We start from the raw sequence: 15,363 nt of genomic DNA, 5'->3' as shown, positions 1-15,363 counted from the left end.
GGACAGCCACCAGTGCCCGGTCCAGTAGACGTGCTCCGTCTCCTCGGTCTCTGTTTCACCTCCCTACTGGGGCCAGCCTCTCTGCCCGGAGCCCACTCTGCTCACACTCCCTGGCACAGCGGCCACAGGCCCCCTTCTCATTCCTCTGCTCCAGGAAGCCTTCCCTTGGGGGTCCTCGCCTGCCCCCAGGGCCCTCTCCCCACTGTCCGGGCACAAGAGGGTTGAGCCAGGGGATATGTGCTCAGCCCGGGGCTGGGCCCTTCAGTGGTGGGCCTCCTCCTGCCTCATAGCGGTTGGCACGGTCTAGTGCACGCCCACTTTATAAAGAAGGACACTGAGGCCCCGAGAGGGGAGGCTGGTGGTGGAATCAGGATTGGAACCAGGTCTCTTGGTCAGGCCCCCCGATCTCCACTCACCACCCCTCCTCTCACTCCTGCCCTGTCCCAACCCACACGGCTCACTCACGCCTTGGATCCTGCTTGGGGCCCTGAGAGTCTGAGTCCATTAGATTCCTCTCTCCCGGGAGACCCTAGTCTTTGCAGGGATGGATTCTGCCAGGTGTTGGGGCACGTGCCCCTGTGGCAGGAGACAGGAGGTGTGGGGCCAGGCCGGGAAGGGGAGTCCTCTAGACCGTGTCCTGGTGCTGCCACCGGGTGCCAGTCTACCTGGGAGCACGGCATGTCCAGCCCAGGCAGCCAGACGGCTGAGCCCAGTGGGATGGCGCTGGGTGCTGAGGCCTCAACCCGCAACCTCGTGCCTGGCCCAGGCCAGCTGGCTCCCGGGCCATTCCCCCTGGCCTCGTCATGCTCATGTGGTCACCGTCGCTGTCACCACCAATGCCTCGTAGGAGGGATTCCTGAAAAACAGGGCCGTGTGGGCCGGTGGGGAGGGAGCCGACAGGCCCAGGCGGCAGGCAGATGCTAATGAGGCAATTAGACCTGGCAGCTACAGAGAGGCCCGGCAGTCTCCACCCCTCTGCCCACCCAAAGCAGACCCAGCCCAGGCCCCTGGCCCTTCCGCCCCGCCAGGTACCCTGGGAATTCCCACCCTCCTCCCCCTTCTCGGCCTCAGAGGTTGGGCCGGCTTTACTGTCAGGGGCCTGCCACTGCGGGCTCTCCCCATCGAAAAACCATAGGCTGGGTCAGCAAAGACAGAACGAGGACACACGCACCCGCTCCTGACTCCATCACTACTTCCTGCCTTGGCTCTGGCCAGGAATGCCTGCCTAGACACCCTCCTGCCTCCCACCCCTGCTCAAACCCCGGGGGCTCCAGGCCCTTCCTGGCAGAGGTGGCCTCAGAAGGATCAGAAGCCTGGAGCAGGAGGCCAAGGGCAACATGGTGGCCAGATGGGCAGGTGGCTAAGGAGTCCTACTCCCCCTAAGCCCTGGCTTCCATCCCTCAGAGTCTGGGTGGGCTCATGAGGTGCTGCCCATAAGTCCCAAGTGTCACAGAAGGAGGGGGGAATCAGCTCAGAGTAAAGATTCTGGGGAGGGGGACACAAGAGGAAAGGGCGCTGGCCTTCATGTGTGGCTTTGGGGCAGGGACCTGGCCCACCTGGGCTTACCTGGGCTCTTTCCCACTCTCTTCTGGTTCTTCTGAATACCCAGGAAAGCAGGCCCAGCCTGCCTGGTTTCCTGGGGCTGCTGTGCAGCGGCTGGCCCTCTAGGGATGGCCTCAGTGTTGGTGGATGGGGTTCCCAGCTGAGTCTAACTCCCAGGCCGGCCCCTCCTCCAGGCTTGTGGGTAGTAGTATGCAGGATCGGAACCCAGGCTGGGGACCCAGGGACCTCTGAGTCTACCAAGAGGTGGGTGTTTGGGCTCAATCTTTGGAGAAAGGGGGAGCTGCACCTGGATGGCAGGGAGGGGGGGCCCTCTGAAACAGGGCAATTGAAGCCTGCCGCCTGAGGTTGGGGACAAGGTCCTGCTAGGCATGTCGAGAGCAGGAATCCATCCCTTGATGGCAAGGAGCCTCTTCTGGCTCCAGGTAATCTCACTGAATGACTCTGGGCAGGTCATGCAAGATAGGCTGAGGCCCAAGTGGGAAATGGAAGTGGGAGGCTTCCCAAATCACCCAGTGTTCAGGGGAGAGCCAAAGGCATTTTAAATCACGGGACCATGGGCTCACGGCCGACAACACAAAGTCTAGAAGGGGGCCAGGGTTCTAATGCTGGCTCAGCCACTTCCTAGATGCCCACTCCAGCTCTAGAGGACAAGTGGGTTTGGGGAGAAGGATAAGATGGTATTTAAAGGTAAGAGCTGGGAGGAGAGGGTTCCAGCAGAGGGACCAGTGAGTGCCAAGCCCCTAACGATAGAGCAGGAGGACGACATAGGGGGCAGGGCTGAGCTGGGAGAGAGAGTGGGGGCAGTCAGAGAATCTTGGCCCCTGAGAAAAGGCAGGGTGGTGGGGAGAGGGGCTGAGCCACATCATCAAGGGCCACACTGGCCATGGAGAGGAGTTGGGACTCTGTCAGGACAATGGGAAGCTCTGGAGCGGGAAAAGGCCAAGTCTGATTCACATTCTCAAAAGCTGCCTCTGGTTGCAGTGTGGGGGACAGAGCGGGGGCTGGGAAGGAGGCTGGTGAGGTGGGCCAGGGAGAGGTAGGAGGGCCCGGACTAAGTAGTGACCGTCAGGGAAGGTGGATTCGGAAACCAGGTCATGGGATGGATTAGCCAGGTGTGCCAGGGACATGGGAAGAGGGTTTGATAGCTTAGATGCTATGTGCAAGATAAAGCCCCCTCTTGTTATGAGGTGAATAGCTTCACAAGCCTTCAGTCTGTCCCCCACCCTGCCAGTGTTGGTCCCCTGCCCCCACCTTCCAGAAATGGAAAGAGCAGGTAGAGCAAGGGCTCCCTCTGGACTGTGCTTGGGTCTCCTCCTGCAGGAGGGGCCCAGAGCCGCAGTAAGAGCCAGCTGGGAACCCCTCACCTAGGGGGAAAGGAGCTCTGGGTTCTTAGTCTGGGGCCCAGCCCCCTGTCACAGCTTGATTGGTAACCATGGGCCTCAGTGTCCCCATCTGTCAAATGTGTTGCCAGCCTTTCCAGGGCTGATGCAAAGCCTGGACAAGGAGCCAGAAGGGCACACGATTTGAGACAGTCAGGTGTGCGCCTGCCCAGTAAACCCACAGGGGTCTGTGTGTGGGAGCTCATAGCTGGGAGCCCTAAGCAGGTACTAACCCCCACCTCCAAGACTGCCCTTCCCACTTGCCCGTGTTTATGTGTTTCCTTCCCATCACCTGGGCCACCGTGACTCACCTCAGGCCCAATGGGTAAGTGAGTAACTGGATGGGCCTGGAGCCAGGCCCTTGGGCAAGACATTTCCCTTCCTAGGCCTCAGCTTCTCCACCTGTAGAACAGACAAGCCCTGCTCTGGTCTCCTTCCTGGGGAATCTCCGATTAATGCGGGGCTGAGGATGTGAAAACTGCCATAGGATGAGGGCAACACAGGATGAGATCTTTGTGCCAGGACAGAAACCAGGCCTGCTTGGCATCAGTCCCAAATCAGCCCTGAGCAGAGAGCAGGCCAGTAGGCCCCCATCTCCCTTAAGGGGACCCTTGTGCAGAGGAGAGCTTGGAGGAGGGAGGGCGGGGCCATGAGGAAGGCCTGGCAGGGAGCCCAGGACTCTGGGTGACCAGGGGGGGAACTCCAGTGACACAGGGGCTCACACAGGTGAAGTCACACATGAGGCTCCATGGCCGGATCTGCTCCATCCCAAATCCCTCCAGGCTGAACCACCCTTAAGTGGGGAGAGGGCAGAAAACGGGGACTACACCGGGTGGATTAGGAGAAGGAGCAGACTCTGCTGAAGTCAGGCAGGGGAAACTTCCTGGAGCCGTGACCCCTCAGAAGCTGGAGATGCTCTCAGAGGGTGGGGGGCGGGGGGGCACAGAATGAGGAAGTGTGTAGAAGCAGAAGTGCTGGGTCTGGACACAGAGTAAGGGGCAGGATGAGGTCGGGGTGATGTGAGGTGGGGCTGGGGACAGAGAGGCCATGGCTGGCCTGGCTATGAATTGAGGCTTTAGCAAATAGGTTTTATCTCCCTTATCTACCACAATCAGCTGGCCATGCCTGCCTAGAAGAGTTTTGAGGCCAGAGGACGGGCTCAGCAAGAGAAAGTGCTGTGATTGACTAGTAATGCCGGCCAGGGACAAAGCCTGGCAGAGTAGCATAGCTTTGTCCTCTAGTCTGTGTCCTCAGGCTGGCTCCCGTGGGCTGGGCACGCAACAGAGAGAGGCACAGTCTCAAGTGAGCTGTGGGAGCTGCACACGGGGAGGTTGGCTAAGGGCCCACTCTGCCACTGCGGGGAGCTGGGAGAGGGAGGAATTACGCTGGTCTCGTTCCCCTCTGAGGTCCCAATTCCCAGTTCCCTTCCCTGCACACTCCCTGGCCCAGGGCAGGAAACATTTGAGCACGAATGGTGGGGAAGCCCCACAGCGGCCTGGCTCTCCTCACTTCTTCTCCTTTGCCTTCTCCAGGCAGCTTTGGGGAATTCCATCCTGCCAGTTCTTGTTCTCTGCTTATCCTGGGTGTGACCCTCTCCTACCTGCTCCCCAGGGCTCTGTCCTCCTAGCCCTCTGCCCCACACACCTGGGCAGGGCAAGGGGGAGGATGAATAGGCACGTGGCTCCCCAACCTGAGAGCCGTCCCAGGCTAATAGCTTCCCCATGTTGCACTGCCATCACCCAGGGCCTGGCGGCTCCCCGCTGGAAGGAAGGCAAGGGCAGAATTTGGTTCCATTCAGACGCTGTCACTGCAGAGATCCCAGGAATAGCCGAAAAGACAGGGTGAGCCCAGGTGACCGGAGATCTGGGGAAGGGGAACGTGGATTCTCCCAGACTGTAACAAGCCCCCTGGGCCACCTGTCTGTGGGTACTCCTGCAACAAGAGTGGCAAGTGCCCAGACATACAGGGTTTGTGTGTGTGTGCAGCTAACGGAGAGCATGTATGCACATGTGTATTGTGTAGTTCTGCACACACACGTTTCTGCCTGTGAGCATATGTGGATACAGGGTAGGTCTATGTGTGCTTGGGCCTGTATTGTGTGTGTCCTTATACGAGTGTGTATACATGTACAAGCTCAGGCGTGCACAGCCAGAGCTCTGTGCAGGGCAGGGGAGTTGCCAGGCCTTTCATGGTTCACTCCTGGCCTGGTTTAGACATGACCTGTTCTGACTGCAACCCAGGCAGGCACCTCACCAGGGGATGGGGAAGAAGCTGTCCCAAGGTTCTGGGACAAACAGAATGACCCTCAGTCTGGGTCTCAGGCACAGATGGGCTGGAGTCCCCAGCACTCTCCCCAGCCCCTGCTCAGCTCTCATGGTGGGGTGTGTAATCGATCACCATTGCAAACTTCCCTCCTGAAAGCAGCAGGAGCCCACCCTGAATTTGTGTTAGCCTCCTTAGGATAGGAGGGCAAGGAACAGACCCTCCTCCCCTCCTCTCCCTCTGGCATGTGCTGTTCAAAACATGTTGGCCCATCTCTAAGAGATCCATGGACACTAGTGGGAAAAGGAAAGTCTGCTTCCAAGATGCTTAAATTATTCTTTTTTTCTCTTAAGATTTTATTTGAGAGAGAGAGAGAGAGCGAGCGAGCATATGCACAAGTAGAGGGGAGGGGCAGAGGGAAAGGGAGAAGCAGGCTCCCTGCTGAGCAGGGCCCTGGGATCATGACCGGAACCGAAGGCAGACCCTTAACCAACTGAGCCACTAGGCACCCCGATGCTTAAATTATTCTTAGTGACATAGCTCCTGGGTCATCAAGCCATGTGGATGGCGGGGGGCGGGTTGCAGGGTGCGTGCACACCAGTTCACATCAAACATCCCACTATCATAGCCAAGGCTTGCCCTCCTGGTAAGACCCCTTCACTGCTTGATTCTGGGGTTGGACATGTGCAGGCAGGGAAGGTAGCTCCAAACACGACTCATGGGTTCAGGCCTAGCGCTTGGGGGAAAAGGGATGAGACAGATGGCAGGAGGACAAATGGGCTTGAGGGGAGGTAGACATGCCAATGGGTATCCAAAGGGAGAAAGTCTGGTGGAGGGTGTTGAACAGTGACAGTGATAGATTCCAGAGCAAAGATGGGGGCAGGGGTCCCAAGGGGCTAATTCTAGCCTGAGGATCAGAGGAGGCCTCCCTGAGGGTGACACTTGAACTGGGATCTTCTAGAAGGCCAGCAAGGGTGAAGCCAAAAAATGTCCAGGCCATGGTGCAAAGGCCTGAAGGTGTGTGGGAGAAGGGGACAGCCCTCAGAGAGCCCACACATACTCCACCTCCAGCTTACCCCCAGGGACCCAGACCTGTTCTGGGGTCCCCCACCCTGCCCCTCAGGGAGACCCTGGTGAGGGGGCAGAGGGGAGGTGGGGCACATCTCCTGGGGGCTGCAGGTGGGGGAGGGCCTGAACCCTGAAGGGCAGGAAAGGCCACATTCCTGAAGAGGAGGAATGTCTTTGATCCCAAGACCTTGCTCAGGGCACCAGGCTCTCTCTTCCAGGTATCTTTCCCAGCATTCTTGAGGGAGACTCACAGTTACAGGGCAAGGTCCTGGGCAGAGGCGGTCCTGGCCTCCTGCTGTCTGACCACGGGCTAGTTCCTGCTGTGCTCTGTGAGTCAGAGGGTTCTGTGTCTCCCCCCGCCCCTTGCACGCACGTGCACACACATGCACATGCACCCAGGACATCCCTGCCATGACCCATTTTATGCCTTATGTCTAGCTGTTCAAGACTGGAGGCAGGGCTTCCATGCAAAAACCAAGGCTTTGGGGTACTCCTCCAAGATGAGTGATGGGGGCCAGGGCCCCACCGGCAGCTCCTACAGCCATGCTAATTCTCTTCCACTCCTTTGCTCCCACTGTCACCTTCTCCTCGTGTGCCTTCCTCCTCCTGGACTCATCTGAACCCTGCCTCTTCTTCTGTCCCTTCTTAACACCCCTGCTGGAGGATGCCCCCACCTCCTGCGGAGTTTCTCCATTTCCCCACATCCTCACAGGTCTCTCCTCTAGCCTGTACAGACCTCCTGGAGGAGTCCTGAAGGGGAGACAAGGGAGACATCACGAGCTAATGGAAGGGGTGGCAGGGCCTCCCTCCTCTGTCCAGGAAGGTGCTTTCTCCTACGGCGGGGACAGGGACTGCGGGCACACAGTGGAGGCTCCCATTTCCCACTAGTGAGAACAGCGACCAATTCCTCATCAGGCACTGCTGTCCCCGAAGCTCCAGCCAGCCCTCAACAAGCCCGCTGAGGAATAATTCATCACCCAGCAGGTCCCCTCCAGTGTGGGTCTGCTCAGGCTTCCTTTTCGAGTGCTGCCTCCGTCCCTGACAACCAGCACCCGGACTGCCAGCCAAGGGCCTGACCTCCAAGGAGTACTCTCGTAGCTGGATAGATCTGTGATGGGCTTGCTGGGCTCTGTCCAGGCAAGGTGGCTGTGTGCCGACCAGCCTCGGGCAGAGTGGGAGACTGAAACCCCAAGGAAGCACAGGCACTCCGCCCGCGGGGAACGGACGCGGCGGACTGCAGGGCCCAGCCGTTAGCTCCCTCCCTGGGCAGATGACACTGGCTCCGTAGGGAAAGCGCGGCAGTCCGTGCGCACGCGCACCGCTGGAGTCGAGCCGCTTTGTTCCAGCGCTACCTGCGGCTCCATTCACCTCCTCCGCCCCGCCCGCCTGCGAGCCGATACACGGCGCTCGCGGAGACCCCGCCCACTTCCCCGCGCTGGGTGGAACCGGTGACGAGCCCCGCCTCCCTCCCCCAACCGTCTCCTTCAGTCACGATTGGCCATCTGCGCGACGCCCTCCCGCCTACCGCGAAAGTGGGTTGGTGCATTGGGAAGGAGGTTGGAGAGGGAGAGCTGATGGTAAAGGAGAGCTCCCCGCCCACCCGCCCCCGAGGGAAAGTCACGTGGCACTTCACTCGGCGCCTGTCACCTCCCCGCCTGTAAAGCTTTCTTAAAGGGCTCGCTCTCTCTTCTTAGGGCTGGTCCTTTCCAGGATTTCTCCACTCCTGCCTGCGGAGTGTGGCGCGGCCCTGGGTCCTCCTATTCCTCCAGTCCCCTGTTTGCTGATTTCCCATCAGGCCTGCTAGGGTGGGACCCCCTTTCAGGTCTCGGAGCCTGTGGCCATCAAAGGGACTAGGCAGTCGCCTGAAACGGTGACCTTATCCTAAGCACAGTGCCTGGCACGTAGTAGGCGTTCAGTTTCCATTTGTTGAATGAACTCGCTGAGAAAATGAATGAATGGGGTTGACAGACAGGAGGAGGGCACGTTGGCTCAGCGTGACCGCCCCCACCCACCGCCCTATCCCTGGGGAGACTGTTATACAGTGCGAGTGGGGAGAGGATGCCAGGCGCAGGACGCCCCTAGGGCAGCCCTTCACGGTAGGACTCAGTAGAGCTGGGAGCGCGGGCATAGGGGAAAGGTCTTGGTTGGGCACCCCAGGCGGGTCTTAGCCAGGTCCGGGTTGAGGTGGGGCGAGGGCCCGGGCGGGCGCAGGTCTCGGGGCGCACCGGGCCGCGAGCGCGCTCGCGTCCTCGGTGGGGAGGGGCGGCGGAGGCGCGGCGGAGGCGCGGCGCCTTTAAGTCCGGGCGCCGGCCCCCGCGGCCCCGCCCCCCGGAGGACGCCTCGGCGCGCGGCCGCCGGAGCCGCCGTTTAATTGGGGCTGTCAGGCCGCGGCGCGCGCGGAGGGCCGGGCGGGACGGAGGCCGGGAGGCCGGGACGGCGGGCGCGCAGCTCGGCGGGAGGCGGGCGCCCGGAGACGCGGCTGGGGCCCGCGCGGCCGGGGCGCCGTCCCAGGGCAGGGCTGCCCGGCCCCTGCCCCGGGCCGCCCGCGCTCCCCATGAAAAACCAGCTCCGCGGCCCCCCAGCGCGGGCGCACATGTCGGCCTCGGGGGCGTCGGCTGCTGGGGACACCGGGGCGGGGTCGGAGCCCGGTGCGGGGTCCGGGTCCGGCGCTAGCACCGGCGCGGGAGCGGCGACGGGTGCGGGGGCCATGCCCTGCAAGAGCGCCGAGTGGCTGCAGGAGGAGCTGGAGGCGCGCGGCGGCGCGTCCCTGCTGCTGCTCGACTGCCGGCCGCACGAGCTCTTCGAGTCGTCGCACATCGAGACGGCCATCAACCTGGCCATCCCGGGCCTCATGCTGCGCCGCCTGCGCAAGGGCAACCTGCCCATCCGCTCCATCATCCCCAACCACGCCGACAAGGAGCGCTTCGCCACGCGCTGCAAGGCGGCCACCGTGCTGCTCTACGACGAGGCCACGGCCGAGTGGCAGCCCGAGCCCGGCGCTCCCGCCTCGGTGCTTGGCCTGCTCCTGCAAAAGCTACGCGACGACGGCTGCCAGGCCTACTACCTCCAAGGTGAGGGCAGCACTGAGACCCCCGTCCGGGACTGCGGCTCGCCCGCGGCTCCCTGACGCCCCCGCCGGAGGCTGCTTTCTCTCCGTGCGCTCCGCCGGCCCGACCGGCGCCACGTCGCCCCCGGCTCGCATCCGCCTCTACCGGGAGCTCGGCCCCCGCGGTGCGGGTTTAGGCAGGCGCGGGGGTCCCCTCTGCACCTCGTTCTCGGCACGATTCGAGTGGGCTGAACAAACTTTTCCCGGCCTGGGCTTTTTTTTTTTTTCTTGTTGGGGTCATGGCAGCGCCTAGGCTCCTGCTGAGCCCCTCAGAGGAAGAAGGGGCCGCCTCCTGGGACCCCAAAGACGACAGGGCACCCAGGTCCAGCTGCTCCAGCCTAGAATGCGTGTCCCTGGGAGACTAGGGTCAGGATATAGGAGCCTTTGGCAGCATTATCCCCGCCCCCAAGGTACAGGGACCGTTTGGGTTGGGGGACTCTGGGCATCTCAGCCTTGGCCTCACTGCTTGGGGATCACAGCCTCTTGGAGGCACTTGGGGCAGGACTATAAGCACTGTCCCCTGACCTGGCTTTCCGGGACCCCCAAGTCCCCAGCCTACTGCCCTAAAGCTTGTGGAAGGGGGAGGCAGCTGGGGGGCGAGTGGCTGCAGCCGGTGTTTCCAATTAACATTCCAAAATGGCCTCTCGCTGGCAGCCGGCGGGCGGGCAGGGAGGGGAGGGGAGGGGAGGCCTGCGGCACCCTCGGGCGCAGGGCCCATGCCTAGCTGCAAGGCGCTCCCCATTTCTTGTCTCTCTAAAGCCCCAGCAGCCCTCCCCCTCTGTGTTTCCTAGGCTGGGGGTCTTGAGTTCTAAGGGGAAGAGGTGGAGTTGGGACCCCTTTTACAAACTTGCCACTGTGGGTGGAAAGAGCCAACCAGTACTTTCACACTGCCCTCCCTGACTGTGGTTGGGGGTGGGGGGCAAGGACTGGACTCCCAGTCAGGAGGCCCAGGCCCTCTGGGCCTCTAACTGACCTAGACACAGCTCTGGCCCCTGCAGTCTCATCTGTAAGAGGGGTTCGCACACCCACAGGTACTGGCCTGAGATGGGGTTGTCTGCTTTCCTCTACCACTTAGCAGTTATTGAGCACCCATGGGTGCCAGGTGTGCATGGGGGCTGTGGAAGAGAAATGAGCTGGGGCCTGGCCTTAAGTGCCTAAAGCTGCTGGTGTGGTTGGGGCCCTGAAGCCTTATGGGTCAGGGTATGGAGCTCAGGCATGTTACTTCACCTCCTGGGGCCTCAGTTTCCCATTCTGTCAGGTGGGTCATGGGAGAGATGTAGAGAACACAGGAGCAGGCCCACGTTGGCTGTTGTTGGCGTTATAGTGCTTGATGTGGGCAGCGCCGGCTATCACTGGTCGCGTGCAGCCCGTTGGTCTGGGGACACTGGCCAGTAGCATGGGCAGTCTCTCACCCAGGCCCTCTTACCCTGGCCACAGGTGGTTTCAACAAGTTCCAGACAGAGTATTCAGAGCATTGCGAGACCAACGTGGACAGCTCGTCCTCACCAAGTGGCTCACCACCCACCTCAGTGCTGGGCCTGGGGGGCCTACGGATCAGCTCCGACTGCTCAGATGGGGAGTCAGACCGGGAGCTGCCCAGCAGTGCTACTGAGTCGGACGGCAGCCCTGTGCCATCCAGCCAACCAGCCTTCCCCGTCCAGATCCTGCCCTACCTCTACCTCGGCTGCGCCAAGGACTCCACTAACCTGGACGTGCTCGGCAAGTACGGCATCAAGTATATCCTCAATGTCACGCCTAACCTGCCCAACGCCTTTGAGCATGGTGGCGAGTTCACCTACAAGCAGATCCCCATCTCTGACCACTGGAGCCAGAACCTCTCCCAGTTCTTCCCCGAGGCCATCAGCTTCATTGGTAGGTGCTGCTGCGCTCTGGGCGGGGTGGGTGGGCAGGTGCGTCGAGGTGTGTGTGGGACTTGGGTGTCACTGGCGCCTGACTGGGTACCTCTGGGCCTGTCGAAGCCTGTGTGTGCCCTGCGTGTACCAGCATGTGCCCGGGGCCGAACCCATGCCTGCTCTGAGTCACCAAGGCCCTCAGGACCCGAGCGGTCCCCTGAGCCCTGGACTCCCCCCAACTGTTGGCACCCCACGGACTCTACTGTCCAGCTTGTGTTTTTCTGGCTCTGCTGTTTTGGGCTCAGCAAGCTGAAACATCACAGCTCTTAGACCTCCCACAGGTCTTGCTTGCTCTGCATCACGCCTCGGCACACATGTTTTCCGGGAGGGGGCTGCCACCGTGCCTCTTTGGGCTTTATTTTGTACCTGAGGGGGCTGAAGGGTGGCCCTGGAGCCAAAGGCCGACCCTGAATGGGCAGCTATTGGAATGTTGTGAGCCGGAGTGACTTGGTAGGGCCCTAGATGCTCCCGGCAGCCTGTGGGGCTTGCTTGGAGTATAGAAGGCCTCCCCCGGAGCAGTATGTTCTGCTGTTCGGCTTAGAGCCCTCAGCCCCTGACATCCCCAGCTGACTCAAGATCCACGAGTTGCCTTATCTTTGACCTCCCCATCCTGCTTCCTCTGTGGCCAGCTGGAGGCTGTTAGACTGCAGGTCATCTTCCTGGCCCCAGCTCTTACCCAGGGTTCAGGGAAGGGATACAAGATCAGGGTGAATGTAAACCCTTGGCTCTCTGAGCCTGGTGACCCTGTGTTTCTGCCCAGCCTCCAGTGGCAGAGAGGAGGTGGCCTGGGCAGTCCTCTCCTGCTGGCGGGCCGTGTCCAGTGGAGGGCGTTTTGGTGTCAGCTGGGCTGGGCTAGCTTTAATAACAGGAAGTGGGAGGCTTCCCCGCCTCATCCGCTTACTGGGAACCAAAACTAGGTGCCTGGCTGGGAGGAAGGAAGGAAGCTGAGGCCTGGGGGAGGGGCTGTGACCAGGGCTGTTGGGAGCTTCCCAGCTCTGCCCAGGAGGACAAGGCCAGGAGGTCTCTGGGTCCTGCCTGAGCATTCACTCTCTCCCCACAACAAGACAGGGGAGCAGAGAGGGGGATCCCAGGCTCCCAGGGCTGAGCCTGGCTCATGGGTGCCTTTATCCTTTTTGAAGGCTCCTCTGCATCTGGGGAGGGGGACAGAACAGGGTGTAGGGGTGGGGGGGACAAGTGAAGGAATAGAGGCCCAAGCATCCCCTAGGACTCAGTGGGACAGGATCAAGCCCTAGCCCGTGCGCTGCTCAGCCACACCCTGAGAAAGCTAAAAATAAAGCCAGCGGAAGCAGTTTCACTTTGGATCACCCGGGAATGGGTTTGGGGGCCAGGCGTTCCCCATACTGTGGTGTGTCACCACTGGAGGCTCATCTCCACCACCTCGTTAGCCCCAAGTCTCAAGGTCAGACCGCACGACTCTGCACCAAGCTGCGGCTACTCTCTCTTCCCCTGCTAGTCTTGCCTCCAGGCAGTCCCTGGATCTGGATTAAGTACCTACTGCATGCTTAGCCTTGGGCACCCTCGTGGGGGTGAGGAGGGAAGCTCTGCCAGGCCCGAGGGAATGAGCACCGGAGACGGAACAACTTGTGAACCTGTGCGTCATCTTGTGGGAGTGCACTGACTGAGCATCAGCTGTGTGCCTGGCTCCCAGTGGGCTCAGACTCAGAGAGGTGGGCACCTTGAGGGCCCCAGAGAGCTGCCTCTTGAGGGCACAGCTGTGGCACAGAGAGAGGCGGCGGCCCCGCGCCCAGGGGAGGAGCGCTTACGGGGCCGATTGTTCAGTGGCTCCGCCATGTTTATTGAGCTCCTACTGTGTGCAGGCCAAGGAGCCTGAGAGCGGCACTGGGGAAAGCTGGGACGGTTGGCAGAGCCTGGTTGGTGGTGGTGGGAGATGTCACTGGTGCATGGGCCTGCGGGGGGGGAGTCTAGTAAGCCGGGGTGGGGGTGGGGGGCCACCTGAGCAAGCCTCCCTTGCGAAATCTCAGGTGTGGCCTTCCTCCCAGGCCCTGGCTGTTGAGTAAAGCTAAGGGGCGGGGGACAGGGCAGAGCTGGCTGTAGGGCCAGGCCCCCCATTTCCTTTCAAGGGCTCCCCTCAGGCCTGTTTCCCAGGAGGCCCTCAGGGGGTGCCCCCGGGAGCCACACCAGGAGAACGAGCTCACTCCCCCCGGCCGGGTCGTGGGCTGACAGTGGTGTGTGCTAGGAGTTAGGAGGAGCCTCTCTGTGGCCTTGGGCTTGTCGCTCTGTCTTTGCGCCTATGACCTCATTTATGGAATGAACTTGCTGACCGTGGTGCAGATGGCCCGAGAGGACACGGGTGACACCCTCAGCACAGGCCGGGCAGTGCCTGTTGGCCATCACTGGTGCCAGGGTTTGGAGAGCCCTCTCTTGGCTCAGGTCCTTGTAAGGGTGCTGTGAACACGGGGGCCCATTTTACGGATGAGGAGACCGAGGCACAGGGACGCCCAGTGACCTGAAGCGAACGCGTGGCAGAGCCCTCTCCGCAGTCATGCTCTTGCCCTCCACCCCCAGTGGCCGTGCCACCCATGTGGGCCTTCACCAGGTCCCCCAAGAGTCGGGCAGCACCAGCCAGTGACCCTGCCGCCCTCTGTGCCCCAGCCCCACCTCCGGCTCCCTGGAGGAGGCGCCCTCCTGACCCATGCCCGTGTGTTTCAGACGAGGCCCGCTCCAAGAAGTGTGGTGTCCTGGTGCACTGCCTGGCAGGGATCAGCCGCTCGGTGACGGTCACCGTGGCCTACCTGATGCAGAAGATGAACCTGTCGCTCAACGACGCCTACGACTTCGTCAAGAGGAAAAAGTCCAACATCTCGCCCAACTTCAACTTTATGGGGCAGCTGCTGGATTTCGAGCGGACGCTGGGGCTGAGCAGCCCGTGTGACAACCACACCCCCAGCGAGCAGCTCTACTTCTCCACGCCCACCAACCACAACCTGTTCCCACTCAACACCCTTGAGTCCACGTGAGGCTGGGGCACAGGTGGCGGGGGCCGGCCCCTCCCGACCACCCCCCCCCAACCCCCTCGGGCCAGGTGGGTGGCCCGCTCCTGCTACGTCCAGCCGGAACCCAGACAGCCTCGGACATGGCTGGTGCCCGGAGGCCCCGGGTGGGCAGGCGGCTGAGCTGCCCTCGCTGCCCTCACCGCCCTGGGGCGGGCGGACCCCACAGCAAGGCCTCCCTCTGCAGGACTTTCTGGAGAGGCCCTGAGCTCTGGGACACATGGCCTCGGGAGGCCAGCAGGGCCTCATCCTTGTCCCAGGACACTCCATCGGCAGATGGGCCAGCCAGTTCGGCTGTTTTTTAAAGACACATCCACGGACCTGAGTTTACTTTTTACTTTTGGCAGGCGAATCCAAGCTCGCTGGAGCACGGCAAGTGTTCAAGCTCTTCTTGATTTTTCTTTTTTAATGAAAAGTGTTATTATCAGGCTACATGCAACAGTGGATTGTATAAACCAGTATTTCATCCCTTCCTTGATCCTGTGAGAGAGAAAGAGAAGTATTCTCAGTTTTGTTTTTCTTCCTATTTCAAAAAGCAATTATTGGGTTTTTGGTTTTTGTTTTTAATGGAAAAGACAAACCCCGTGTTGATCTTGACCAAATGCGTTTTGCACATGTGTGAAGCCTCCCGTTTCTGCAGCAGCAGGCCCTTCTCGAAGGGGTGGCTTGCTGCTCCCTTGGCGTCAGACCCCCCAGTCGTGCCCACATCTCTTGGCCCAGCCCCCGTGGCACTGCACTCGCCCGTGATGACCCCTGCAAGTCATGATGGGTGGGCTGACGGGTGGCCTTTGCATTCTCAGCCCTCCAGCAGCCCCTGCAGACTCCCGGAGGCAGGAGATGGGAGGCCCTGCGGCAGGCCGGCTGGAGGTGGGGCTGCAGGGGACTGTCAAGCAGTAGCATTAGCCCTCTGGGTTCAGCCCGTAGGAGGGTCTGAGCCCGGGCCCTCTCTATAGTACCCACTACTTCTGTCTGTCTCTTTCTCTCTCTCCCCGCCGTTTGTTTGTGACTGAGAGTGGAGGCCCAGCGGCTGGGGGAAGCCT

At 61.3% G+C, this 15,363-nt stretch overlaps 1 protein-coding gene across 1 annotated transcript; it reads left to right on the top strand.

Moving 5' to 3' along the window:
* Window positions 1-8,673: 8,673 nt before the first annotated feature.
* Window positions 8,674-14,925, top strand: DUSP7 (dual specificity phosphatase 7). The gene is made up of 3 exons (XM_006731729.3): window positions 8,674-9,343; window positions 10,816-11,250; window positions 13,983-14,925. The coding sequence occupies exons 1-3, from the start codon at window positions 8,827-8,829 to the stop codon at window positions 14,288-14,290; spliced, it is 1,260 nt and encodes a 419-aa protein (XP_006731792.2). The 5' UTR covers window positions 8,674-8,826; the 3' UTR covers window positions 14,291-14,925.
* Window positions 14,926-15,363: the final 438 nt, after the last annotated feature.

The sequence above is a fragment of the Leptonychotes weddellii genome, chromosome 1, assembly GCF_054177405.1.
Source record: "Leptonychotes weddellii isolate Sample4059 chromosome 1, ASM5417740v2, whole genome shotgun sequence".
In the NCBI taxonomy this organism is placed as follows: domain Eukaryota; kingdom Metazoa; phylum Chordata; class Mammalia; order Carnivora; family Phocidae; genus Leptonychotes; species Leptonychotes weddellii.
The sequence above is the reverse complement of the archived record's forward strand: the minus strand, read 5'-3'. Positions and strand labels throughout refer to the sequence as shown.

Bases quoted from the DNA above. Each gene is read 5' to 3' on its own strand.
- DUSP7 (XM_006731729.3), top strand. From the start codon at position 8,827: ATGAAAAACCAGCTCCGCGGCCCCCCAGCGCGGGCGCACATGTCGGCC. The intron at 9,344-10,815 runs GTGAGGGCAGCA...CCCTGGCCACAG, and splicing joins CCAGGCCTACTACCTCCAAG to GTGGTTTCAACAAGTTCCAG. The intron at 11,251-13,982 runs GTAGGTGCTGCT...CGTGTGTTTCAG, and splicing joins CGAGGCCATCAGCTTCATTG to ACGAGGCCCGCTCCAAGAAG.